The sequence below is a fragment of the Myotis myotis genome, unplaced genomic scaffold, assembly GCF_014108235.1.
Source record: "Myotis myotis isolate mMyoMyo1 unplaced genomic scaffold, mMyoMyo1.p scaffold_m19_p_7, whole genome shotgun sequence".
Classification (NCBI taxonomy): domain Eukaryota; kingdom Metazoa; phylum Chordata; class Mammalia; order Chiroptera; family Vespertilionidae; genus Myotis; species Myotis myotis.
The window spans coordinates 44090026-44117820 of NW_023416379.1; the positions used below are offsets into that span (position 1 = coordinate 44090026).

General features: G+C 38.0%; 1 protein-coding gene across 23 annotated transcripts in view; it reads left to right on the forward strand.

Moving 5' to 3' along the window:
* Nucleotides 1-27795, forward strand: part of ASCC3 (activating signal cointegrator 1 complex subunit 3) — a 250869-nt gene that overhangs the window by 96691 nt on the left and 126383 nt on the right. For 20 of the 23 annotated variants that reach the window (XR_004968946.1, XM_036317985.1, XM_036317986.1 and 17 more), the window contains one exon: nt 18268-18402. The exons of 1 other annotated variant lie outside the window; for it this stretch is intronic. Coding sequence is in view for 21 of the 22 variants with exons in the window: in XM_036317985.1 (XP_036173878.1) it covers nt 18268-18402 (135 nt within the window). In the remaining variant the exon portion in view is untranslated. Of the gene's footprint in view, nt 1-18267; nt 18403-24696; nt 24770-27001; nt 27237-27795 lie in introns of those variants that run through there. 2 more of the 23 variants (XM_036317993.1, XM_036317992.1) reach the window with 2 other exon arrangements.

Genomic DNA, 27795 nt, shown 5'->3' on the forward strand with positions numbered 1-27795 from the left:
AGCAGTGGGAGACACATTTAATAAGTTTAGTTACCACAGGAATTTGTTGACCGTATTTTTATAGCCAGCTTTGTGATAAGACTGAAAAATTGGTGTCCGAGGGAAATCTAATACAACTATTCATGTGTTCGTGCAAAGTGCAACAAAGGGAGCTGAACATTTAGTCTAAATTAACCATTGCTGATTTTTACTATCTTGTTTGTAGCTGGGTTTTTTAAGTTTTTGTTTTCATGGTAGCATACTTATGTGTGAAGGAGTGGGGAGAAAGAAATATCTCTACAGTTAATATTATAAAGTAGGATTCTGTCTTAAAGAAAATAACATAGTCTCAGATCTCATCTCATTTTTTTCTTGGTTTAGTAAATGAATAGGTGGGAAATGCAGCTCTAACTATATCATGACAAATACTGTGGGCATTTCCAAATTGTACAGCATTCATCAAGTTTAGTGGCTGCTCCTAAAATACAGTCAGAGACCCATTAAGTTTTGTGAAGGGTCTAAGACAGTGGTCTGCAAACTCATTAGTCAACAGATCCAAATATCAACAGTACAACAATTGAAATTTCTTTTGAGAGCCAAATTTTTTAAATTTAAACTATATAGGTAGGTACATTGTTATTAACTTAATTAGGGTACTCCTAAGCTGGCCTTTGCTAAAAATGTCCTCAATCTGATTGAGGTATGTTCGTTGAGGTTGACCCCTTCCAACTCTCGCATCCTCAACTCCTACATGAATCGTGTACGCCTCCCTGCGCTGTGTATCCCGCGGCCCACCTGCTCTGCGTCTCCCGTCGCCAGACCGACCGACACCCCCCACTTCTTCTAACACCACTTCTTCAAAATAGACTTGCCCAGGCCAAAAACCGACTTTTGTGCATGGGCCACGAAGTTTCAATCGCACTGTACGTGCGCGCCTGCACGTGGTATTTTGTGGAAGAGCCACACTCTAGGGACCAAAGAGCCACATGTGGCTCACGAGCCATGGTTTGCGACCACTGGTCTAAGACATTACCCTACCTACGTGCAACCTACCATAGGTTAACTTCATTGTGTACTTTATGTATAGACATGTGCACACAAAGAGAAATAGGAGACAATGGATTAGGGAACAGACCTTATATTCACAGTACATCTAGCTTTCCACAGGGCAACATGATAAGAATTACCTTGGAGCACAAGTTGCACCATAGGAGACTAGCTCAAAAATTAGGAAACTTGGAGCTTATATAGTTGTTGCTGGCACATCTACTCACCCCCTCCTTTGGTGGCAGTGGGGGAATATAGGGAGGGGGAAGAGAAGAGAGGAGGGGTGAAGAAATAAAAGGAGAGGGAGAGGGAGGAAAAGAGGGAGGGAGAGAGAGAAGGAAAGAAGTAAAAGCAACTGACCTGCCCAAGTAAGTTTTACTTTAGAATATAAACAGATTCTCTCCAGAAAGGAAGGAAAGGCCGGTACCCTAGAATATAAGCATTTGTCTCCTTGAGAGAGAAGGAAGGGTTCTAGGTTTTACTACCCTCGGGGGGAGCAGAGACATCCTCTGCCTTTCGAACACTTCAGTTTCCACTCCTCACAGGCCCTACCATGTAGGAACACTAAGAACTTCAGGGAGGATTATTGTCCAGAAAGACCTAATGGTATCTGGAAAGGACATGTACTCCACTAAACCACCCCAGGGAGACAGTCTACTATTTCTACTACGGTCTACTTTAAACAGAAAAAAGGTAGGGAAAGAACAAACTTTTTAACCTTACCTACATTGCATACTCTCTCTCTAGTAACCGTTTTGTCTTGTTCTCCATGGACCTAGATCTTTTTGTTTTGTTTTATTACTGTAGTATTTTATTTACTCTCTATTATAGCTATATTCTCTTGTTTTTCTTTTTTCTTAGTATAGTGTCAATTGAAGAGTACAGATTTGTGGAGAAATGAGGTGTTTTTCATTTGTGTTTGAGAAAGTGGCCTAAAGAAATGGAGACAGTTAAGAGTCCATCTAAAAGGAATTATAATTTTGATTTTTTCTTTACAATTTTAATTAGTCTAGCTGGTAAATTTGATTGAAAGTATATTGGCTTACTAGGGCTTCTTCTGTTCAAGTAAGTATATTCTTTTAGGAAGAATCTTCTCAAGTGTGTTACTTGAGAATATTAAATGTTCAGTTGAGTGTTAAGGAATTATACATGCTGATTATTGTCTAAGAAGAGAAATGAAAAATATGGATGAAAACCTTAAAAATACATTTCTATGTTGTTATTTTATGAAATTAGATTCAGTCCAGAACATCTTATAATGTTGAATAGTAATAGGCCTTCAAGTCTAGTGGCATCTGTAAAAATGAAATTGTTAGCTCACTAATGAATTTTATTTGCATAGTAATAGACTAGCTGATCTTGCTTAATTTGCTCTACAGAATAGAGGTTACTATCTGGGGCCTATCAATAACGAATGTTAATGCAATTTGGACTGTCATGGAGGTCAGTAAAATGTTTTTTGGTGTGTGATACTGTAATGTATTGAAGAAAGAATCTTTCTTCTGTCTTATCAACATTTATTGGATTGATCTAGATTTAGCAATGAATTCTTGATCTCCATTTGTCCTCCGGGAACTGATTAGGAGCAGTGTAGTTTGGGTCACATCATTAAGATTTTTGTCATGTTTATGAACATATTTGACACAGCATTAATTCATAGTGTTTGTATTTTTAAAACTTCATTAAATTCCTTTCTCATTAAATTATTCATTAAAAGTAGTTGGCTTCAACATATGTTCCTTAAAAGTTTCATTTATGTGTATGTACCTATATGAACTTCTTAAAATGAATAATACTTATAATCTTTTAATACTTATCATATAGACTGAAATTTAAAAATGGAAATGTAATCCTAAATTTATAAACTTCTAAATTACTGAGAATGCTTTATGATTTGGGATCTCTTCTGTAGTCTGTTTGCCTTATTAAAGTCAGAGCTTTGGTGGGTAGAGTGTCAAATATAGACACTGCTACACTTTTAGCACATGAACTATATCTGGGTTATCAGTCTTAATTCTAGGTATTGAACAGAATGGAGATGGTTTTAAGACTAACTGAGACTCTGGCAATATTCAGCAAATATTTATTGAATGCCCAGTGTATGCCAGAGACTGTGCTGGCAAAAGAAAGCAGAGACGATCCATTACTGCTGCTTGTAATCTCATGAGAGAAACAAAGGTTAATCCAAATAACTATACATTAAATATACTGATTGGATAAAGTAAACTTTCCCCCACTTGTTTTAGATCTACTGATTATTTTTAGCTCCATATTCCTTCCATTTCACTGTGTGTAAGAAGTGCTTTCTCCTCCCATATTTGTTAATTTATTTCTCCATTAACTCAGATTCTTATTTACTCACAGGGTTATAATTCATTATTATATTACTTACGTTGATGATCATAATGTCCCAAATTTGGCAAAGGGGGCCCCTTCAAGCTGGCTTCTTATATGTCTTTTTTATATGTCCCTGCCCCAGACTTGAAATTAATCATTTCTGCAAGCAAACCTGTTTCCTTTTAAGTAGAGAATAGTGTTCAGTGACCAGTGAAAAGTATTTTATTTTTTAAATGCATATTTTTACTGATTTTCCCAAAAAATATTATCCAGAAGAATGCAAGAGTTGATAGGTTTCTAGAATTTTCAACCTTTTGCAAGAAGAAAATACAATGTTTGGCAGTTTCTTTCCACTAGGAGAGTTCCTCTTATGCTGCTATTTGCAGACTGCTCCAGGGTGCTGTGCAGGGAGCACAGACGGCTGAGTTGGGAGGGGGAGAGGTGTACTGTTGGGAGAGAAACGTGAGATTTGGATCTCTTAGGGCCACTAAGTAGCTTTAATCTGTTAGTAGTTTCTGTTTTTGTGGTGATACCAAGTAGACTGATCTTTCACATATGGAATATCAATTTAGCTTTTTATGTAGAGATGGGATTTAGTCTTCCACTTTGTCATGTTTTCAATATTGAACCAAACAAACTAGTAGTTTTTCCCTTGTGGGCCTCGAATACCAGCTTGAATACTAATTGGATAAACTGGCCAAGCTCAGTAGCCTAGAAATTTGACCAGACAAGTAGGACTCTTGTATTGCTCAAATCAAGTACAAAGTCGTGTATTTGCATATATGGGACAGGCCTTTAGCTGAAAATGCTTACCAACTCTAAAAACGGGCTGAGCCAGAGTGTAGAGGGTACACCTTTCCATAGCAGCCCCACCTCCAATGCTGCTGGTTATCGTCACTAATTGTGAACTCTGCACACAAACATTTGCACAGTTCCTACTGTCTTTGCTGACCAAAATTTAACTCACCTAAATTTGTTGATTTGGGTAAATGCTTTTTAAATAAAAACCCATAACAAAACCAGGTTTTCAATTTAAATGCTTTTGTACACAGAAAGCAATTATAGGTATCTCACAAATTTGTTAGCATCATGTATGATATAGAGAATATACTTTGTAAATAGATAGCTTAAATATTCATTATAATTTGAAACATTACCAAAAATCCTGTTGAAATATATTATTTGCGTGAAAATTAAGATGGATAATACTCTAATTTTTTCCCTAAAGTTGTAGGTTATGCTAATTAAATAATATTTTATCAACTTTGATCAGATACCTAATAATTTTATTTTAGATGAAAGTATTTTATAAACAGCATTTAATGAGCCTCATTATGTTTATTTTTACACTGAATTTATGAAAGCATCATAAAACTTATTAGGCCACCTTCTTATTACAGATGACAAAACAACGCCTAATAACATGCCCAAAGTCAGACATTAAAAAGCTTTGCAATTAAAACTAGAACCTTAGCCTTTTCACTTTCTTTTCAATGTTTTCACTCCCACAAGACTGACATTTTCATTTAACCAGTCATTGCCCGGCAAAGAGAAGAGAATGCAAAAACTGTATAATAATAAAAGCGTAATATGCTAATTAGACTAGACGTCCTTCTAGGCAACCTTCCGGATGTAGTGAGGGAAACCTGTGCCTGCTGGCAGCTGGAGGGAAGCCCAGGTCTCAGGTGCCAGAGGGAAGCTGATGCCAGCAGCCGGGGGAAGGAAGGCCTACTCATGCTTGAATTTTGTGCATCAGGCCTCTAGTATATCTATAATTTCCATCTGAGAAACCTGGCCTGAGGAAATCATCAATAGTATGTCTAAAAAATCTGTAACAACCTGATAATTTTCAGTGATAAATTTTTTAAGTGTTCAATCCTTTCCAAAAAAGTATGTTCTTTTCATTTAAAAAACATTTTTTTCACATTTTAAAGAAATGAATACTAACATATGCCTTTTAAATTCTTTCAAGTTGATACACCTTTGAATATAATGTAAAGTCATATTAAACTGTATAATCAAGGTACATACTCTTTAGTATTAAAAAAGAATAAAGAGCATAGGGCTATCTAGTGTCCAAACAGAAAAACTGTGATTTATGGAAAACAGCAGTAAGAACTGGTGCTGTTCAGCTGAAGAAAGAGCTATGACAAAAGTTTTTAAATATTTAAAGAATTCTTATGTGGAAAAGCAAGTGCATTTGTTTCTGTTTCCTTAGAGAGCAATGCTGATCTTGGTCCCATTGAGTGGTTTGTGTAGGGATCAAATTTGGAGTAAATGTAAGGGAAACATTTGTAAAGCAAATAAGCCTTTTCCCCCCTACTGTGTGGTCCATCTTTTATGTGCCAGGATCCTTTCTAGTACTTTCTAATTATGATTTGTTGTCCCTACAGCAGCCTTGTAAGGGACAGCATTTTACAGGTGAAAATTGAAGCACATGGAAATTTGCCCAAGTTTATTTAGTATATAAATGCTAGTTGTGATTGAAACATAGTCTATTTGATTCTAAAATATCACTGGTATTCAAAACAAGTCTGCATGTTGTAAGATTAGTTTGACATCAGATATGAGTTTGTTATAGATTGCTAAGAAATTTTTTCTAAACAAAAATTGAGTGTATTTTAAATAATTATGAGCAAGTGAAATTAATATTATTAAGTTCATTTACTTTTATATGTTATAAAATCAGATGAAAATTAAAACATTTATTATGCTTAAGACAATTTTAAGGTATAAAATACACTTTTATGTACAGAATATATAATACTGTTGAGGTTATTTATGTTTATAAATATATTGAACTAGAGGCCCGGTGCACAAAATTCATGTGTGTGGGGGGGTTCCTCAACCTGGCCTGCACCCTCTCGCAATCTGGGACCGTTGGCTCCTAACTGCTTACCTGCCTGTTTGCCTGATCATCCCTAACCACCTCTGCCTGCCGGACTGCTCGCTCCCTAACTGCTCCCCTGCCTGCCTGATCACCCCTAACTGTCCCCCTGCCGGCCTGATCGCTCCTAACTGCTCTCCACTGCCAGCCTGATCACCCCTAACTGCCTCTGCCTCAGCTCCCTGCCACTGTGGCTTTGTCCAGAAGGACATCTGGAAGATGTCCGATCTAATTAGCACATTACCCTTTTATTAGTATAGATATTCTCCAAAGAGGAATACAGATCTCAGACTGAGTGTATAAACCTATATAGTACACATCTACAACAAAAGCTGAATTAAGAATTAGAAATAACTTATTCAAGCATCAATTAGATGACATAGATTATAGTACATGAAAAAATATACATATGCTTAATATCTTAATAGAAAATTAAAGCTTAAGAAAATATTGGTTTATAATAAGTTAAAGAAAAAGGGTATAGGACAGGGAAAATGTACTTGAAGTATTTACCATTTTAAAAATTTTACTTCTCTATTTTTTTTTGTGTCTTAACAATTTAGAGACTGTTGAAATATAAATCTCTGGGCTTCTAATTGTACAATGTCTTGATATAGTGAGTTGATTGTAAGATAATATTTTATAGGACTTAGCTAGAAATACGATTCATGTTTTTGCTATCATAGTACATATATAGTACACTAAGTCCTCCAAGCTTTGTTTTTTTTTTTGTTGTTGTTGTTTTAAAAATATATTTTTTTGATTTTTTTACAGAGAGTAAGGGAGAGGGATAGAGAGAGAAACATCAATCAGCTGCCTCCTGCACACTTCCCACTGGGGATGTGCCCGCAACCAAGGTACATGCCCTTGACCAGAATCGAACCCGGGAACCTTGAGTCCACAGGTCGATGCTCTATCCAGTGAGCCAAACCGGTTAGGGCTCCAAGCTTTGTTTTTTAAAATTATTGTACATTTAGATAGTAAACATCTTTTAGTTTGAAGATGTAAAGTGTTATGGATTCCTTTTAACCAAATAAAGCAGTTAAAGCTCTGTTCAACTCAAACATAGAAACTGATAAATATTAAAATAAATTGTTGAAGAATGTATTTCACATTCAGGATAATGCCTTAAATATAACTCAATAATGATAACATGAATCTATTTATCACTTAAAAGCTTAGGTTTATGAGGACTGCAGATTCTCAGTGTGAGAGTCCAGAGGTGGCTCTGAACTGCTGAGTGTAGTTCTAATTACACAGCTAGGAGCTGCAGAACCACTTCTACTCCAGATTATTTTCTTTGATTTATTTGCATAATTTAATTCATGAAGCCAAGTCTGTGAATTATATACTTTTCTGATATAGTTGCAGCAAGATAAATTAACCCTATTTAAGGTAGTTTTTATTTTTGTGGTATATCTAATAAATATTTAACTAGGTGTTTTTAAGCTAAAATATAAGCTTCAGTAATTTAGTTGGTTGTCAGGAATATTTCATAATAAGTGCTAGTTGTTACACCCATGATTAAAAAATAGAAGATTTTAAAATTTATTACTTTAGCCTTATTTTTAGTAATAATTTTATTGATATAATTGATATATAGAAGTGCCAAATTTTTTACCATTTTAGAACATAAGAATGTTTTCTTCATTCATGCCCATCAATTGAACATTATTTTGGAAAATGAAGTAGATTAATTTGATTCATTGTAAATTTAGTAGCTTTGATTTAGGACCTATCTTTGACTTTGAAGTCCAGAATTTTTGTATGTATGTTTTTAAGATGCTCTCAGAATAGCTCATTTTGTACGTTTTTTTGGGTTTTTTTAACCACAGACTTTGAACTTTTCATTGGCATTAAAATAAACATCCATGTAGCTTTACAACAATATCTAAAGACTAATCATTAACAATTTCAGTTTATTAAATACTAGAGGCCCAGTGCACAAAAATTTGTGCACTGGGGTGGGAGGTCCCTCAGCCCGGCCTGTGCCCTCTCACAGTCTGGGACCCCTCGGGGGATGCCCACCTGCTGGCTTAGGCCCGCTCCCCAGGGTATTGGGCCTAAGCTGCAATCAGACATCCCTCTGCCAGCCCGGCAGCCCTCGGGGATGTCCACTTGCCAGCGGGGAGCAGGCCTAAGCTGCAGTCGGACATCCTTAGCGCTGCTGAGGAGGCAGGAGAGGCTCCCACCACCACTGCTGTACTGGCAGCCATCAGCCTGGTTTGTGGCTGAGCAGAGCTCCTCCATGTGGGAGCTCACTGACCACCAGAGGGCAGCTCCTGCATTGAGCGTCTGCCCCCTGGTGGTCAGTGTGTGTCATAGTGACCAGTCATTCCCAGTCTTTCTGCTGTTAGGGTCAGTTTTCATATTACCCTTTTACTATATAGGATAGAGGCCTGGTGCATGGGAGGGGGCCGGCTGGTTTGCTCTGAAGGGTGTCCCGGATTAGGATGGGGGTCCTGCTTGGGTACCTGGCCAGCCTGGGTGAGGGGCTGATGGCTGTTTGTAGCTGGTCACACCCCCTTCAGGCTTGGGGTCCCCACTGGAGTGCCTGGACAGCCTGGATGAGGGGCTGATGGCTATTTTCAGGCTGCCTTCATCCCCTTTAGGGTGGGGGGTCCCCAGTGGGATGACTGGCCAGTCTGGATGAGGGGCTAAGGGCTGTTTTCAGGCTGGCCGGTGACTGAAGCTCCCAGCCTCTCCTTTTTTTCTATTTATTTTTTATTCTGGGATTTATTTACCATCTATAATTGAAACTGTTGCCGCTCCAGCTTCGAGGCCAGGGCCTGCTGAAAGCAGGTATCTGGGGTTTGTTTAGCTTCTATAATTGCAACTTTGTTGCTTAGAGTGGAGCTCAGAGCCAGTGCACATCACTGGAGCAAGCAAGTCTCCTGCTCGCTTCAGCTGTGTGGCTGCCCGCCGCCATCTTGGTTGGGTTAATTTGCATATCCTGCTGATTAGCCAATGGGAAGCATAGCAGAGGTATGGTCAATTACCATGTTTGTCTATTATTAGATTAGATCAGTTGAACCTTTGCCTATAAATTTAACTTAAACTATCCAGGAAGATTAATGTCTAGTTGAATAATTGGAACTTAGCTCGATACTTCATATTTTAATAAAAGGCATCAGTAAAAGTATTAACTCAGCCTTTATCCTATTATCTATAATAATAAAAGTGTAATATGCTAATTAGACTGGACAGCAGAATGACCTGGACGTCATTCTAGACGTCCTTCCGGATGAAGCTGCGGTGGTAGGGGCTGAGGCAGAGTGGTTAGGGCTGATCAGGCAGGCAGGCAGGCCAGCAGTTAGGAGCCAGTGGTCCTGGATTGCGAGAGGGATGTCCGATTGCCAATTTAGGCCCGATGTCCAGTTGTACATCCCTTGAGGGTTCCCAGATTGCAAGAGGGTACACTGGGCCTCTAGTGATTTATAAACTTTAAAATTCATATCTCTGCTCAAAATATGCTAAAGAATAAACTGCTTTTTAAAAAAATCTTTATTGTTGAAAGTATTACATATGTCCCCTTTTTTCTCCCATTGACCCCTTATAGCCTGCCCCGGCTGCCTGCCCCAGGCCTCCACCACTCTGTTTTCTGTGCCTATGGGTTATGCATATGTGCATACAATCTGTAAAAATAAATTGCTTTTATGAAAGCTGATAATTTTTAAAAATTTTGTCTTTGTTTTTGAAAGTATTATAGATACTTCCCGCTTTTTCTCCCCATTGACCTTCTCCACCCTGCCCCCACACCTAATTTTAACAATTATTTATTGAGCACCCACTGATTGGGTGATATCTAGGAAAGTGATATAGGGAATGATAAGGAAACCTCAAAATTAGTAAACTTCCTCTCAGGCAGGATACAAGGAGGGAATTTAACTTGATGAAAAGAAAGAAGGCTTTGGAATGTCAGATCTGAGACTATGTTATTGAAACTCTGAGCTTCAGTTTTCTCAACTGTAAAATAGAATCGCCTACCTAATTGTGTTACTAACTAGAAGCCTGGTGCACGAAATTTGTGCGTGGGTATGGTCCCTAGGCCTGGCCTGCGATCAGGGCTATCTTCCCCTGCTGCCGGCAGCCAGCCCCACCCACCACCGCCAACCCCCTCTCCCAACCATTCCCCGTTCCCCTTCGGGTGACCAGAGCTTGCTGGCCGGGGAAAGGGACTGAGAGGTTGGCCATTCCCGCTCGCTTGCCGGTCCCAACCCATGCTGCTGGTCCCCCTCTGTGTGGGGGGTGACAGGTGGGGCGGGGGCCTTGGCCTGGCACTGTCTGCCTCTGCCACCACCCACCCCTGGTTCCTTGTTCCCCATCAGGCGGTCAGGGCCTGCGGGCTGGGGGCAGCTCCTGTATTGAGCATCTGTCCCCTGGTTGTCAGTGCACATCACAGTGACCAGTTGTTCCTCTATCCGGTCGATTTGCATATTATACTTTGATATATGTAGATAAGATAAATAACTACACATGGCCCCTAGTACTGAGCTTAGCATATAGTAAGCACTTAATATATCTTGCTATTTTATTCTCAGTCCTAGGAATTATTAACAACAGTGGAGATAACCTACATTGTACATTTAGAGATTACACAAGGTACAAGTATGAACAAAGTGGTGTGAGAATGATTAATTTTCCCTGGAGATATTGGAGAAGAATTATTAGAACTGTTCTTAAAATTTTCACAGTTGAAGTTGGCAGTAGAACCAATAAAATAAAACATAGGTAAAGGCCTGCACACATACCAATGCATGGAGGTTTTGAGCTATGGGAAGGATCTAGAGAAATGACACCCTAAGGTCAATAATGAAGAAACATAGAATATTATGACCTTTAAATCAACTAATTTGCTAACTTTGAGAGAGGACCCCAATTAATTTTTAGATTTTGCTTTCCCGTTTTCTTTATTCTTTTTTTCCCTTTGTATAGTTGTTCTTGTTATGAATGACAGCTTTTTTCCCCATCTTCCCAGACTCCAACTCTGCACCACAGTAACTAGATATATATTCCAAAACACAGAAACCAGTGCTGAGCTTACCCACTGCTATGTCCCCTGTGCCTGTCATGAAATTATTGGATGACAGACTCTTGGAGGAGCTAAATCAAGCACAAAAAAGCTAAAAATAAAAGGTAGTCAGTGATAAATGCTTAAGAGAGGGGCATATGAATTCTTTGGATGCTCAAAAGAATGAAGTAGCATGTCTGTCTGGAAGCATCAGGGAATATTTTATTATTTTAATTGAACCATAATAGTAATGATACCAATTTTCTGTTTGAGTCGGAGTTCATTATCTTGCAAAATTGAAGAATGAGTTCTCAGACAAAGAAGGTAAGCAAAAGCAAAGTTTATTGAGGGATAGACAGACTCCCTTCAGCAGGAAGGGGACCAAAGTGGGTTCCACTGAAGCTCTCTGTCTAAGGGTAGATATATGCCCCGCTGGTTTCTGATTGGTTATTTCAAAGAATTCTGCCTTAGCAACATCATTGGGATTGGCTACTTCAAACGCCGTACTGTCTTGTGATTGGTTATCTGCAAGCTGCCTGCCCTAGCAACATCCATACTTTTTAAAGATCAAAGATCAATGGTGGGACCTGATTGAAGACTGCCATGTCAGGTCCGAGGTGAACTCACTGTCTTTTCCCACTCAACTGGCTTCAGCTCTAGGTCACTTTGTTTCTGTGGCTGGGTTCAGCTCTAGGTAATTTTGCTTCTGCAGCTGGGTTCAGCTCTTTATTCTACTTCCCTTCCCATGGTTTTATCCCTAACTATCTAGCCCACTTCAATCTTCTCAGTAATTACCATCTCCCTCATGTAGGTATAAGGGTTACTATTGTTTTTTAAATGAAGCTTTATGAACTTGTATGTAATTTTCTGTTAGTTCAATGGCTACAAAACTATATTTTAGCAACTTTTAAAATTGCATTTATCTGATAACACAGATATGGTAATGTGACCATGGCAATAAAAACTATTTTGTGGCCCTAACTGGTTTGGCTCAGTGGATAGAGTGTCGGCCTGTGGACTGAAGGGTCCCAGGTTCGATTCCGGTCAAGGGCATGTACCTTGGTTGCGGGCACATCCCCAGTAGCGGGTGTACAGGAGGCAGCTGATCAATGTTTCTCATCGATGTTTCTAACTCTCTATCTCTCTTCCTTCCTCTCTGTAAAAAAATCAATAAAATATATTTTAAAAAACAATCAAAATGCTCTAAACAAACAAACAAAAACAGAAAAAAACCTATTTTGTGCCTACATGCTCTTTTGGTATATAAATATATCTGAAATACATCTGTAGTGACAACTCTTCATTCAAACTATAAAATACAAAAAAATAATTTGAATATTTTCTTAATTCTTCCAAAGATAGTACTTAATAAAACAATTCTAGAACCACAGAAGATGTGTGAAAAGGGTGAAGGGATTAAGCAAATAAGTAAATAAATAAATACAAAAGGACCCCAAAAATCATCATGAAAAAAACAACTCTTATAAACAGATAACAGTATGGTGATTACCAGAAGGATAGGGAGGGGATTGGAGGAAGGTAGGAGAAGTTATAGGGGGGATATGTAGATGATATATTATAAAATCGTACACCTGAAACTTATACAATTTTATTATCTAGTGTCACCCCAATAATTTCAATAAAAAGTAAAATAAAATAAAGGCATAGAGAAGTTCCCCCTCAGACTCCTTACCCTCAAACCTCATTCATTAACACTTGAAAGAGCCAATATATTGTGAAACATCACTACTCCTATCATGTCATTCTATCTTTTCAGGTATTTCCATTTTTAGTCTTCTTACTTTGTGGAAATTTCTAGGAAAGGCTTTGATTCAAGATTTCCCCTTTAATCTTTGGCCTCCTCCCTCCTGTTTTCCAATAATCTTAGGCTTAAATATTCCTATTAGTTTTTTGATTCCTAGACACAAACATTTTCATAAATGAGGAATAAGTAGTTATATACGTGTCATTTTATAATATTTACTGATATAACTATTGAGTCTTTTAGGCCAAATTAAATTTATTAATGTTTATACCCTAATAATGGTGCTAATACTTACCAGCTCTGACAGAGATTCTCAGAGTTTCTCAGAGTTTCTCAGAGTTCCTATGCAAAGCACATTAGAACTAGGTAGAAATGCAGATTCTTAGCTTGTCTGTGACCTACTTAAACAGAAAAGTAGATAAGGGATGGAGAAGCATTTGGTGATTTTGAAGCATTACAAAATTTGAGAGCTGTTGCTTTATTAAATGTAGTGGCTTCACTTACATTATATCCTTTAATCCTTATAGTAATCCTGTGACACTAGTAACTATCTCTGGACTAGGGGAAATAAAATCTAAGAGATTAAATAATTTGTTCTAAGTAATAGTGCTATCTATATATATAAAAGCCTAATAGGCAAAGTGTCCCCTGGGGAATTCGACTGACCAGGAGTTTGATCGATCGCTATGTGCACTGACTACCAGGGAGTGGCATGGAACGAAGGAAGGCCCCAGCCGGTAGCTGGCAGCCCCTAGAGACCCTACCTGTGCATGAATTTCATGCACTGGCCTCTAGTTTAATAATATTTCAAAGTAAAATTTTTGGTCTTTGTCAAATAATTTGTTGTTCTTTTCTTTGCATACACAGAAACAATATCAGTTACTTAAGCATTCTAGTTTTTTAAATGATTATTTGAGCTTTTATTCTTGCATTAATTTTAATCAGCATCTCATGTGGAGAACCCTTTTTTTGTCAAGTCAGATAACAGAAACAGAATTTATATCCACTTACTTTCTTTCCTAGTCCAAGACTGATTTTTGTTATATGTATTTAGACTGAATGGCTTTTTACACTAAAAATAAGTGTATAAAATTTTAAATGCATTAACCTAACAAACTTCAAGTAAAAATATAAACAGTTTTATAACACAATTAAAATTTACCAACAGCATTGACTTAAATCTTCTGTTCTAATCTTATTTTAATAACATATGTCCATTTAACTGCTATTTGGTCATCAACAGTGTTTTTAAGAATAATTTGGAGTTATTTCTACCAAATGAAACAACGCTGTCTTTTCTGTTAGTTATAATTTTCATATGAGTCTATTTAAATTAATTAACCAAATTAACAAACCATAAAATCCAATATGTTTATAGAAACCCAAAATCTTGTAATGGCTTCTGTTGGAGCCTCTAGACAGAAAATCCTAATAAGAAAAAGAATTTATTTTACTGAACAGACATGATGGATTCCTTAATAAAAAGAAATTGCTACTTTAAGTTGTAACTAATATTTTTCTTGGCTGCAGTAGAAAATAATTTGCAATATGATAAGTTGACAAGTCAGATTGAAATAATTAATGAAGATTTAGGGTCATATTTTATTTTCCCTTATGTTCTTCATATCTGTTATTTCAACAGGATTTACCTAATGTGGCATTTGAATAATGGAGGATAGAAATCTGGTTACATTGTAAAACCCTGGGCCATCTGGGAAATGATCTTAGGATTATTTATATAAAAATACATTAATATTCATACATATGTCATCATATGTATAAGTAAATTAAGATAGATTATAAGATAATTTAAAAATTTATCTTTATAATGGTGGTTTTATTTATGCTTGCTTTCAGACTTCTTTTAACTTAGGAGAAGAAAATTAAGTTGATGGTTATTATTAACTAATTTCACACAGTCGTCATCTCAGTAGTTAATATCTAGACCCCAACCACCCCTAGATATTCTTACTCAGTTGGTTTTAGGGAGGACCCAGAAATCTGTTTTAACAGTTACCAGCAGTGATTTTGATGAAGTGTTCCTTGGGCCACAGTATAAGAATCATTGAAAGAGAATGAAGTTCTTTAAGCTAATGGGCTAAGATATTTATCAAGGACAAATACTCTAAACAATGCAGTAGCCTTCTCCATCCGCCCCACACCCTGCTTCTATAACCCGATCGGCTGATTACTAGTGATTCTTTCTCACCCTAACAGTAGTGTTATAATTTGGAGCCTTGGGACATATTTATCATTGTATGGCTGGTGGTTAGTACATTGCTTGGCACCCAATAAATACTGTGTAAATATCTTAGAATAGGTGATTGAAGGAAACCCACCAGCTCTATGTTTAGCATTCCTCTGTTAGCCACACTCCATCCATCTTTTGCGTCAGAAGCCTAAATTATGTGTAGTTTTATATTCCTCCTTAAATTATACATGTCTTCCATAGATGGGACCATGTCTTGTCCATTTCCATATCTCTCCTTTTAAGAGTATTTTTCACACACAGCAGTAAATGTTTATTAAGTAAAAAATATATATCTTTTATCATTCAATCCATCATACTAGAGTCTCATCTCCATGAGGGCAGGTACCTTGCTTCTATTTTTTCACAGCAGTTTTCTCAGGACTTGGTAGTGATTGCATGCTCAGAAATATTGAATGAATAAATTAATTAATAAAATAATAAGAAACTTTGAGATTTTTTAAAAATTTAATGTTGAGGGTTAATGAGTTTGTGTGTGATAAAATTTATTTTTAGATAAGAGAAAAAGAAATCAGCCTCACCCTTTAAAAAGGAATTCATAGTTTAAATATTCCTACCTTTTGCAGTAGACAGGATGATAGAACTTGACGGATTCTGAACGGGGTAAATTTCAACAGGGCATTATGGTTAACATAATTCTCTAACTTAGTATTAAATAGCTTTTGTCAGTAATTATGAAAATATCATAGTGATATTAAATGATGCTGTCTTGACATCTTATGAGATAAAAGTGTTTTCCCAGAAAGCTAGAAAGTCTATCAAATATGTCCTATCAACACTTTGGGAATTTTTCATTGAAGAGCTTCTGGCCTTCTCCAGATTGTCAGCTCTCCTATACTTTTAATACACCCCAAAAGAATATTAGCTATTTAAGCATGGCTGGGTTCTTGAATAATTGTTATTTGAGATTTTATCTTACTGTGAATTTTATTCAGCATCTCATATGTGGAACATGTTCTTTGACATGTATTTATATAGATAAAAGCCTAAGCGACCATCCAACCATTCGACTGGTAGCTGTGACGCACACTGACCACCAAGGGGCAGACACTCAACACAGGAGCTACTGAGCTGTGGTCACTTGGCAGCTGCAGTTCTTGGGTGACGCCTCCGGAAACAGAGAGGAGAGAGCCCGATTCCGGGGTGTGTCACCTGAGAAATGCTCTCTTGCAATCCGGGACCCCTCGGGGGATGTCAGAGATCTGGTTTCAGTCTGATCCCTGCAGGCCAGGCCGAGGGAACCTACCAGTGCACGAATCTGTGCCCTGAGCCTCTAGTATAAACATAAGATTACTGTGGGTTAATTACATAGCATCTATATCTGTGTCACTCTGTCTCATTTCTGGTCAAATTTCAGACCTTGTTCACTTTTTAACTTTTCTTCTCTTTTACTGAAACAATTGGTTGCATATTCTCTGAAATGTGCAGCATGCAAATAACACCAAAGTTCTAGCTTCTAGGAAAACATAATTAACAGAAGAATATGGGGAGACATTGGGAAGAAGAAGCAAGAGTTAGGAACTTCACATTGCTGAGGCATAAAGGGAATGCCAGAGTAACTCCAGAGAGATATAAAGGTGTCAGTCTCATTGGAAGCTGTGGCTAGAACTGGTCTTTATGTCATCCAAAGTGCACCCACTCTGATTATCCTTAGATTGTATGTTTCAGATGGATCAAGTTATCTAAAGATGCTTTTATTTACATCATATAAAATTGAAAAAGATTACTTGCCCCATATGAAAGAATAAAATTATTTTTCATCATAGAAATAATGTCTCTTGGGGAAAGCTGGAATTGAGCTGAATGTGGGGGGAAGTGAAGGCCAAAGAAGAAACAGCACAGAGGAGAGAAGGCAGTTCCTGTTAGGCAGGAATAACAGATGCTAATTACACTCTTATTTATTCTCCTCAATTGCATTTATATTTTGCCTGGTCATTGTCCCTGAAAGTACTATTATCCACTTATCTTTGACAAAGCATTTAGACATGTGACTTTTCCCTAATTCAGATTTCCACAGTCACTGTGAATAACTCCACAGGAAGTTCTACCACAATAAAAAATTGCAGATATCTCTCTAGCAGCATTGTCATCTCTAGCAGTCCCCTAAACTGTATTTTAAATGATTGTTCTTAGACATGTTTTTGTCCAAGGAAGAGTGTTCTTAACTGTTTTCAATTTCTTTAAACATATTTATGATACTGGAAATGTTATCGACTGTGGAGAGGTAAGGCTCTCATATGTTTTTATGCTCTGTGTCCATAATGGATGATTGTGCTAATGAATGATGTCTCCAAAAGAGAAAATGTAAAAATTAAATTCCACATCCTATATAATAAAAGCCTAATATGCTAAGTGTCCAGTCGTCCGGTTGGCCGTTCAACCAATCAAAGCGTAATATGCTACTGATATGCTAAGTTCCCTCAACTGCTCACTAGGATGTGCACTGACCACCAGGGACAGATGCTCTAACCGGTAGGTTAGCTTGCTGCTGGGGTCCGGCCAATCGGCACTGAGTGAGGGGCCAGAGATGCCCTGGAGCCCTCCCGCAGTCCCTCCCATGCTGGCCAACCTCCCGTGTCCCTCCCCGGCCCCGATTGTGCACCGATGGCTCCCTCTCGCAAACCGGGACCCCTCCAGGGGTGTCGGAGAGCTGGTTTTGGCCTGATCCCGCAGGCCAGGCCAAGGGACCCCACTGTGCACGAATTCTAGTGCACCAGGCCTCTAGTTTTATATAATCCATTAATTTTATTTTAATGTCTGCCAGTTTATAGACCAATAATAAAGAAAGGAAATTATTTAACTCACCTTTATGCTATACATACTTTGTTCTAAAATAAGATGTTGGAGAATTCATAAACTGGGGTTTTATTTTGAAAAATTAATAATTGGTTATATACGGTGATTTCCAAAGTAGTATTAACCCATCTTTTAATGAATATGAACATTAGATAAACTGCTTTCTTTTATTTTAGGTGATGGTGTTTGTGCATGCTCGAAATGCCACTGTAAGAACAGCTATGTCTCTAATAGAAAAAGCAAAAAACAATGGCCAGATGTCCTGCTTTTTACCTACACAAGGCCCTGAATATGGACATGCAGAAAAACAGGTAAGGGACAGATGACAGTAAGATACAGGAGCTAAAGCACACAATGTGACAGATATACCAGGTATTTTATTCATGAAAGATCATCTCCAATTTTCAAGAAGTTAATTTTACAGATTTATCATGTTATAATCTTAAATTTTTTCTTGACTTAATGATTTTTCAAAGGATCCCAGTGCATGATGTGTTCAATCACCACTTCTTTCTAAGTGGTTATAATTGTAGTGTTTAGTCCTGCTCTTTAAAGTATATTGCAAACATAGAAGACAGTTAATTTTTATAGAATATGTTAATATCTAATATCATTACCATTGTTCTTTGAAAGAATTAATTGATCATTTTTTTTCATTTCTTGGGTTAGTATGACAGACATACCTACATAAAAGCTCTTTTTAAGAAGATAAAAGTTTGAGACCAAAAAGTTTAAGAACAACCTCATTGCTACTCAATAAGCACAAAAGACCTAAAAAGTGAAGGTCCCCATTAAAAATGCAGAAATGAAGAGCCTTAAGCCACATTTCAGTCTGGCCAAATTATAATCTGTATTTGAACTCAATTGCGGGTGATTTTATGCACATTACAATTTGAGAAGTACTGTATCCTAAGATTTATTGAGAGTTTTTTTAAATTACTACAGGCCTGGTGCACAAAATTTGTGCACGGGAGTAGGTGACAGGTCCCTCAGCCTGGCCTGCACCCTCTCACAAGCTGGGATCGCTGGCTCCTAACAGCTCGCCTGCCTGCCTGCCTGATCACCCCAACCACTTGCCTGCCTGCCTCATCACCCCTAACCACTCGCCTGCCTGCCTGATTGCCCCCAACCACTCTGCCTGCCTGCCCAATCGCCCCTAACTGCTTGCCTGCCTGCCTGATCACCCCTAACCGCCTCTGCCTGCCTGCCTGATCCCCCCTAACCACTCACCTGCCTGCCTGATTGCCCCTAACCACTCTACATGCCTGTCTGATGGCTCCTAACCACCTCTGCCTCAGCACCTGCCATGGTAGCATCGTCTGGAAGGACGTTGGAATGATGTCCGGAAGCTCATTCGGTTGTCTGGTCTAATTAGCACATTATGCTTTTATTATTATAGATGTCAAATAATGGTTTAGATCAAAAGTGGGAAAAGTACAGTCCAAGGTCCAAAGTTTCTGTAATTAAAGTTCTATTAGAAAACTGCCAGACCCTTTTCTTTTGTCTATGGCTGCTTTTTTCACAAGGGAAAAATTTAATACTTGCTTTGAGGTCTGTGTGGCCCACAAGGCCTAAAATATCACCTGACCCTTAGCAGAAAAAGTTGGCCCTGATTTATAGCTATGAAAATAAATTTTCAAATAAAATACTCTGAATATAAAATGACTAGAGGCCCGACACATGAAATTTGTGCAAGAGTAGGCCTTCCTTCCCCCGGCTGCTGGTACTGGCTTCCCTCTGGCCACTGGGAACCAGGCTTCCCTCCGGCTGCCGACAGGCACCTGGGACCTGGCTTCCGTATAACTGCCAGTAGGCACCCAGGACCCGAACTTCCCTTGCAGCCCCAGCTTCATACAGAAGGTCATTCGGAAGGATGTCTGGTCTAATTAGCATATTATGCTTTTATTATTAAAGATAGTAACTTCAAAATGTTTAATATGTATAAGATGTAACTAATATTTTCTGAACAGTTGCTAGCTACCAGACATCTATGCTTTCACATCTATGCTTTCACATTAATCAGTAAAATCTATTTAATTGTTATGACTGCACTGTAAATTTTACTACTTTTATTGATATTTTAAATTCTGAATATGATCATCTGATGCCAGTTTTTGTGACTGTCAGATTTTGTTTCAATTTAAAACTACAAAATGTATTTAATTTCTTCATTTTTTCACATTATAAAATTTTCTTGTATGTAACACTTTTTGTACAGCTTTGTATTCTTCCAGTTACTTATTGATTATGAATTTATGAGAGTCTTTGAAAAGTCAGGTTGGCATTCCTAAGTTTTATTTCCTTTCTTTAGAAATACAAAGCAAGTGTATTGTGTTAAAAGCCAAGCGTTGAGAGCCACCTTGTGGATGTCTGGTTATTTTATAGCTCTCAATTCTGAGAGCTGTTGCTATTCTAAATAATGCAGGTTTATTATTAAATTGTTATAATAATAATAATGTCTAATATTTATCATGTTCACTAGTGCCAAGGATCACTTTTATTACTTTATGTAACTCATTCAATTCTCACAATCTATGATGTAGGTTTGTATTATTGTCCCTTGATATGGCATATGTGTAAGTAATTCAAATTTATCATGAAATATTTTAAAGCATATAGAAATAATTTATAGAGACTTTTTCAAATAATTACCTCATCAAACATGGATGCAGAGATCACTATGAAAAAACATGAAGAAATGGAAAGTTTTAATACAGTTGGATAGATTTGGAAATCTGTAGTTAATTTTATTGTATCTTTTTTAGTATTTTATTGTACTTGATTTTCATCCTGATTCAACAGTTATTATTGGATTTTTTAAAATGAAAATGAATTCCACAAACATCTATACTAATAAAAGGGTAATATGCTAATTAGACCGAATAGACTGGATGTCTTCCGGACGTCCTTTCGGACAAAGCCATGGTGGCAGGGGCTGAAGCAGAGGTAGTTAGGGATGATCAGGCAGGCAGGCAGAGCGGATAGGGGTGATCAGGCCAGCAGGGGAGAGTGGTTAGGGGCAATCAGGCTGCAGGGGTGAGCAGTTAGGGGTGATCAGGCAGGCAGGCAGGTGAGCAGTTAGGAGCCAGCGGTCCTGGATTGTGAGATGGATGTCTAACTGCCGGTTTAGGCCTGATTCCACAGGGATCGGGCCTAAAACAGCAGTCAGACATCCCCTAAGGGTTCCCGGATTAGAGAGGGTGCAGGCCGGGCTGAGGGGCCCTCCTCCCCTCCCCCGTGCACGAATTTTGTGCACTGGGCCTCTAGTTTATTAAAAAATGTAGGAACATTGTTCTATTTCACTGATAGTAGGCACCAAATTTTTTTTTTGCCTTTGTACTTCTGAGACAAACATTATAAGATATGTTCCCACTTTAATTTTCTCATGATCAGCACCACTGTTTTTTCTTTTAAGATTCTTGTCCCCATTTTACAGATAAGAAAACAAACTGGGAGAGGGAATAATTTTCCTAGACTCCCATGTAGTGAGCAGTGCAGCCATGATTTAAGTGAATCTGTCTCCAGAGTCTACCTTTTTCATCACATGTGTCTTATTTGGTCAAACACAGACAGGTAAAATTCAGTCTGGGTTTTTCCAAAGCCTTGAAGGCTTTGAGTATATTTTTTATTTTTTTATAAACTGGAAGAACATTTCTTCAGTCCAACCATCTTCCCCATTTCTCCTAAAGAGAGATTTAAAAATGTTGGTCCCTCCACAGTAGGTAGATATATATGTATATATTTTAAGATAAGGTAATTTTTCTGAATGTTTTATCAAAGCTTCAGAATATCAGATTATTCTTCTAGTTCTGGTTGTATATGTCTTCCTATTTCTTGAAGTGCCCTTTGAACTTGAATGGTATTAACATTCTAGCAATCCTAAGGAAGCTATTACCATAAGGGTAGGACATATTTCTTCCCACATTTTTAAAATTGGGAAATTAAATACTCAAAATATTAAAATAAAATTAGAAGGCAAATTTGGTGTTGTCATACAAAGAAATTTAGCCTTCTCGGTCCTGTTAATGGAAATATAACTAAATCCCTACTGCGTCACAGTGATACTTTACCCCTAAGTGTTTAACATAACCACCTCAATTCCAGACTTACCAAATACTGTTTTTCAAAGCATTTCTTCACAGTTTTATTTAACACACTATAGCTTTATTTGTATAAATAAGAAATGAAAACTACATTAACGAAATGGAAATGTTCCTTTCCTTATCTCTCTCTCCCCCCTCCCGCACCTTCTCTCTCTTTCATCGTGTGTGTGTGTGTGTGTGTGTGTGTGTGTGTGTGTGTGTGTAAAGGCTATTTCTGTGCTTGAATCACAGCTCAAGTGAGTCTTTCCTTCCCAATAAGTTAAAATTATAATTCAGGACTCCTCATATCAGTCCCATATTTAATATCACCACCAGCTGAAAAACCTACCATATTTTCAAATTGTCCACTAAAACAAGAAAAAAGGGAAAGAAAAATGAAATACCTAAAAGTAGCTTAACCTACAGAGTTGAAATGTCTCAAGAATTCCAAATGAGTTCCTAAGCAAGAGGGCACATTAAAAGAAAGTCTGGTGTGACTTTACCCTTAGAAGCCCTGTGGCCTTTGACACCTAAACATGTCTTGGCTATCCTAATATATAAAAAGCCAGGGGCCATCACAACCGAAACAACTGGACGGATGACTGAACAGCAGGCTGCATGGGGTGACCAGGCCAGCAGGGGTGGTTAGTGAGGAATGACCAAACGACTGAACATCAGGTTGTGTGGGGCAACCAGGCCGGCAGGGGGGTTAGTGAGGGACAACCAAATGACTGAACAGCAGGCTGTGTGGGGCAACCAGGCCTGCAGGGGGGGGTTAGTGAGGGACAGCTAAACGACTGAACATCAGGCTGCGTGGGGCAACCAGGCCGGCAGGAGGGGCAGTTGGGGGCAACCAGGCTGGCGGGGGTGGGGCAGTTGGGGGATACCAGGCCAGCGGGGGGGGATGGACATTTGGGGGCAACGAGGCCGGCAGGGGGCGGGCAGTTGGAGGCAACCAGGCCGGCGGGGGGGGGGGGGGGCGTAGTTAGGGGTGATCAGGTAGGCAGGCAGAGGCAGTTAGGGGTAATCAGGCTGGCAGGGGAGGCAGTAAGGGGCAACCAGTCCAGCCGGGGTGGGCAGTTAGGGGCAACCAGGCCAGCAGAGGAGGGCAGTTGGGGGTGACCAGGCTGGCAGGGGGGGCAGTAAGGGTGACCAGGCTGGTGTGGGGGGGGGGGCAGTTTGGGGCAATCAGGCAGTCAGAGGCAGTTAGGGGTGATCAGGCTGGCAGGCGAGCAGTTAGGAGCCAGCGGTCCCAGATTGTGAGAGGGATGTTCGACTGCTGGTTTAGGCCCTATCCCCAGGATCAGGCCTAAACCGGCAGTCAGACATCCCCCAAGGGGACCTGGATTGGAGGTGGTGCAGTCTGAGCTGAGGGGGGAACCCCCCCACACACACGAATTTCAAAAATAATGCTGCTGTTAACATGGGGGTGCAGATACCTTTCTGAGTTAGTGTTTACCATTTCCTTTAGATGTATTTCCAGAAGTGAAATTTTGGGGTCATATGTTTGTTCTGTTTTTAAATTTTTATGACCCTCCAGACTATTTTTTTATAGTTACTGCAGCTATTTACAATCCTGTCAGTAGTGCACATTGGTTCCCTTTTCTCGTAATCCACACCAGCAATTATCTCTTATCTTTTTTATGATAGCCATTCTAACAGGCAGGTAGGGATATCTAATTGTATTATTAATTTGCATTTTCCTAATGATTAATGATGTTGAGTGTCTTTTCCTGTATCTGCTGGCCATTCATATATCTTCTTCTATTCAAGTCCTTTGCCTATTTTTTTAATTGGATGATGATGATGATTATTATTATTATTATTATTTTGCTATTGAGTTGTATGAGTTTTTTATATAGTTTGGATATTAACCCCTTATCAGATAGTTTGCAAATTTTTTCCCATTGTGTAGCTTGTTGCTTCACTTTGTTGTTTCTTTTGCTTTGCGGAAACTTTTTAGTTTGAGGTAGTCCCACTTGTTTATTTTTATTTCATTGCTTGTGTTTTATGTGTGATCTCCCAAATTATTACCAATATTATGTCATGAGACTCTTTTTAAGGGGCATAGAAAGTAGCATTAGCATTTATTCTGATTTCTTTTCTATTAGGTTTAAGTATATTTTGATTGCAGCTATTTTTGTTCCTGTGTTTTAAGATGTATTTTAGAGACATAGAGTAAAATTTTTACAGCAGATTTATACATCTTTTTAAGGAACCATGCTGGTTTGGAAAAGTATATTAATTGGAATATTGTTGCTCTCACATTTGAAAATACTTTAAATACTCTAAAGATATGTAGATTAAATAAGTAAGGTTATTAAACATTAGTGGTACAGGGATTTATATTGATAAACTTTTAAGCTCAAAATCACATTTCACAAGGTGATTATTTTAAAATTGTATTTCAGCATTTATTTAAGGACCTCCAAATGGATATAAAGAATACCATTTTAGATAAGACCTCTTTGCTAATTGGGTACTCTCACTGGAATGCTAACTTGTTTCTAAATTGGCTTGTAGAAATATCAGGGAAGCCCCTATGAGAACCAAGACCATCTTTGAAGGGATGACATGACGTGGAACAGAGAATATGGTACTTCCTTTCTCCCAAGTAAAAATGAATAATTGGCATGGCCAAAATGACATGGAAATTGGTTATGGCAATTAGGCTAGTCATTGTGAATTGATTGTATACACATGTGCCTCAAACAGTTTATAGTGGTGGTCACCCTGTGAATATTTACTCTGTGAGTATTTACTGAGTGTACTAGTAAGCTATGTACCAGTCACTCTAGTAGATCAATAGGTCTCAAGATAAGTAAACTCTGCTGTCAACCTGATTAAGTGGATTGAGGGAGACATGTGTTGTGCCAGTCAGGATTCAGTAAAGAAAACAAACCACTCTAGATACAGGTTAAGTAGAAAATAATACTGTAAAAGAAATTAGGTACTTATTAGAATGTTGGTAAGATGGGAGGAGTAGAAGTCAGTCCCTGAAACTGTTGCATTAAGAGTCAGCCACCATGATGGTGATCAGGCATGGAGAAGCTACAGTGGCCACAGATGCTTTTCAACATTTGTGAACACACTGGAAAAGCAAATGTTGAGTAGATAGTGCATCCATTATTACTTTCAGCCCCCATTTCTCCAAGATCTTGCCTGCCAGCAAAAGACAACAATAGGAAGATGCTTTCCTCTTCACTTCCATTGTCTAACTCTTGTGTGAGGTCACTTAATTAAAAAATGGATTTTTGCATCTAGGACTCTGACTATAAGAGATCCGGGAAATATAGGTTTTACCTTCTGGCTCATGCAATACAGGAAGGCCGAGCAGGAGAGTTGTACTGATTAATATTCTTTGTTTCAATTAGGAATGGAAATATATTTAGGAAGAATAAGTACCTGCCTGTTTATCCTATGGAGCTTAGGTTCTGACACAACAGAAAGGTTTATTAGTTAATTAAATAATTTATTTTAATTGAATTTTTAATAAATAATAAAGAGGGACAAAGTACTAAGATAAAGTAAAATTGGGGAATCTGATCTAGACTGGTATTAGAGGAGGCTTAGCTAAAAAAGTGACATTTAAGTTGAGATTTGAAGGTTAGATAAGACAAAAGTGAAAAGTATTCTAGGAAAAGTTTAACACAAAAGAAAAAATATAGCACATTGAAGGAGGTAGAATTTATATCCTTGAATAGAAAAATAGTACAGAGGGTAAGGAATTGAGTCAAAAGCAAAAAAAAATACCAAGATCATTGGTTCCCATCACTTGTTTCTATGCTAGATATCAAAATCAGACTCTCTGAAACTAAGGGACTACAATTTTTAACATGATCCTCAGAAATGATTACAGCCCATTTTAGTTAATCCAGTGAACAGATGACTAATGGGTGATTTGCTGAGAATGGGGAAAGACAGGTTTAGCATTGCAGCTTATGGCTGTTTTGGCATAGACACCAGAGGTCCAATTTTAGGTTTCTCCATGAACAAGGTCTAAAGTGGAATAAAGCTTTAAAACAGAAGAGAAGGGGTGGGGAAAGGTGTCCTATTGTATTCTTTAGATCTCTAAACTCCTATGTCAGAAGAGAAGCCAGGTACAGTGGGGCCTTGACTTATGAGTTTATTTTGTTCCGAGACCGAGCTTGTTAAGGAGCTCGTTAACTCAAATTACTCTGTCAACTCAATGCAAAAAATCAGCCGAGAGACAGCTGGTATCTCAAAAAACTCGTTAGTCAGGACACTGGTAAGTCAAGGTCCCACTGTATTGGTTTGTGCTCCTAACATGTAGCAGGTCCACCGTCTTACACTGATTAACTTTAGAGCCATTGAGTGATAAAAATAGCACTTACCAAAGATGAGGACTTTATAATACTTTTTCTAACATTGAGAAAGCATACTGACTGATAATTGTGGGAAAGAATGGTATCATTTGGGAAAAAATATTTGCCTCCTCCTAGTTAAATTTTAGTTATTATAATGGCAGATATTTTTTCCTAATGGATTTGAAATGACCCACATTGAAGCATACCTTATCAAGATAAATTACCTCATAAGGCTTACAAAAGTCACTATAAATTATTTATGCAATTCCGTCATGCTCTCTCATTCATCTGTATCTCAGCTGAAGGTCTTGTTGCTTCAAGTGTGGGAAAAAAAACAAATTTATTCTCCTATAATATCCTCAGTTGCTTGCTCAGTCTTTTTTTATCAAGTTTTTTAATCATGTTTTGTGTTAATTTGGAAGTTAATTTTTGGAAGTAGTTATGTTTTAACCGTATTCATTTTTAAAAGTACTCACACTGATTTTCCATTTCCTGGGTAGGAAGATGATTTGTAAAGTCATGGAAGGAAGCCCTGAATACTTTCGCTGGGAGAAACGAATGTGGTACCGTCTGTGTGCTAATGGATTATCTTAGCAGTCGCCCATTCCATTCTAGTTTGACTGCCTATAAAGCCTTACATGTGAAGTTCACTTGTGAAAAGTGGAAATATAAAGCCCGAGGGAAGCAAGCTTAGACAATTCCTAAACTACACATACCTGACTCCCTTTACTTTTCACGGCTGGTGTTCTTTTGTGCTGAATTTCTGTGTGTAGAAACACTTATCCAGTGAGTATAATATTGGATCTTGAATGGCCTCCTTAGAGAACCCCATGCTCTGTTCAGTGAATGTGAATAAGATGAATTGTATCTCTGCAGCTGTTCAGAGGATAGCAAAGCCTGGATTCCAGGTAAACCAGGTAGAAAACAGTGATAATTCAGATACTTTAGAAAGCAGCAGGTATCTTGTAATAAATTTAGCTTCATAAGTCATGGTCTTAACCATCTCTTCTCCATTCATTTCTCCAGAAAAAACTCCTATTAAAAAGTTTCTTAAGTTTATATTTCTTTCAAGGGAAGATTTTGTACAACTGCTGTTGTATGTGTTTGCCTGTGAGTTTTAGTGTAAACAAATTGAATAGTGTTAGACACACTTTTATGTTTCTTGCTCTTTTCACTTAATAATATGTCAAGGCGATATTTCCAAAACAGTAGAGAAAGATTTGATCCTAAAAACACCTTCTTTTAACAACTGCACAGTATGCTACAATGTGGACATTTTCATAATTCATTTACA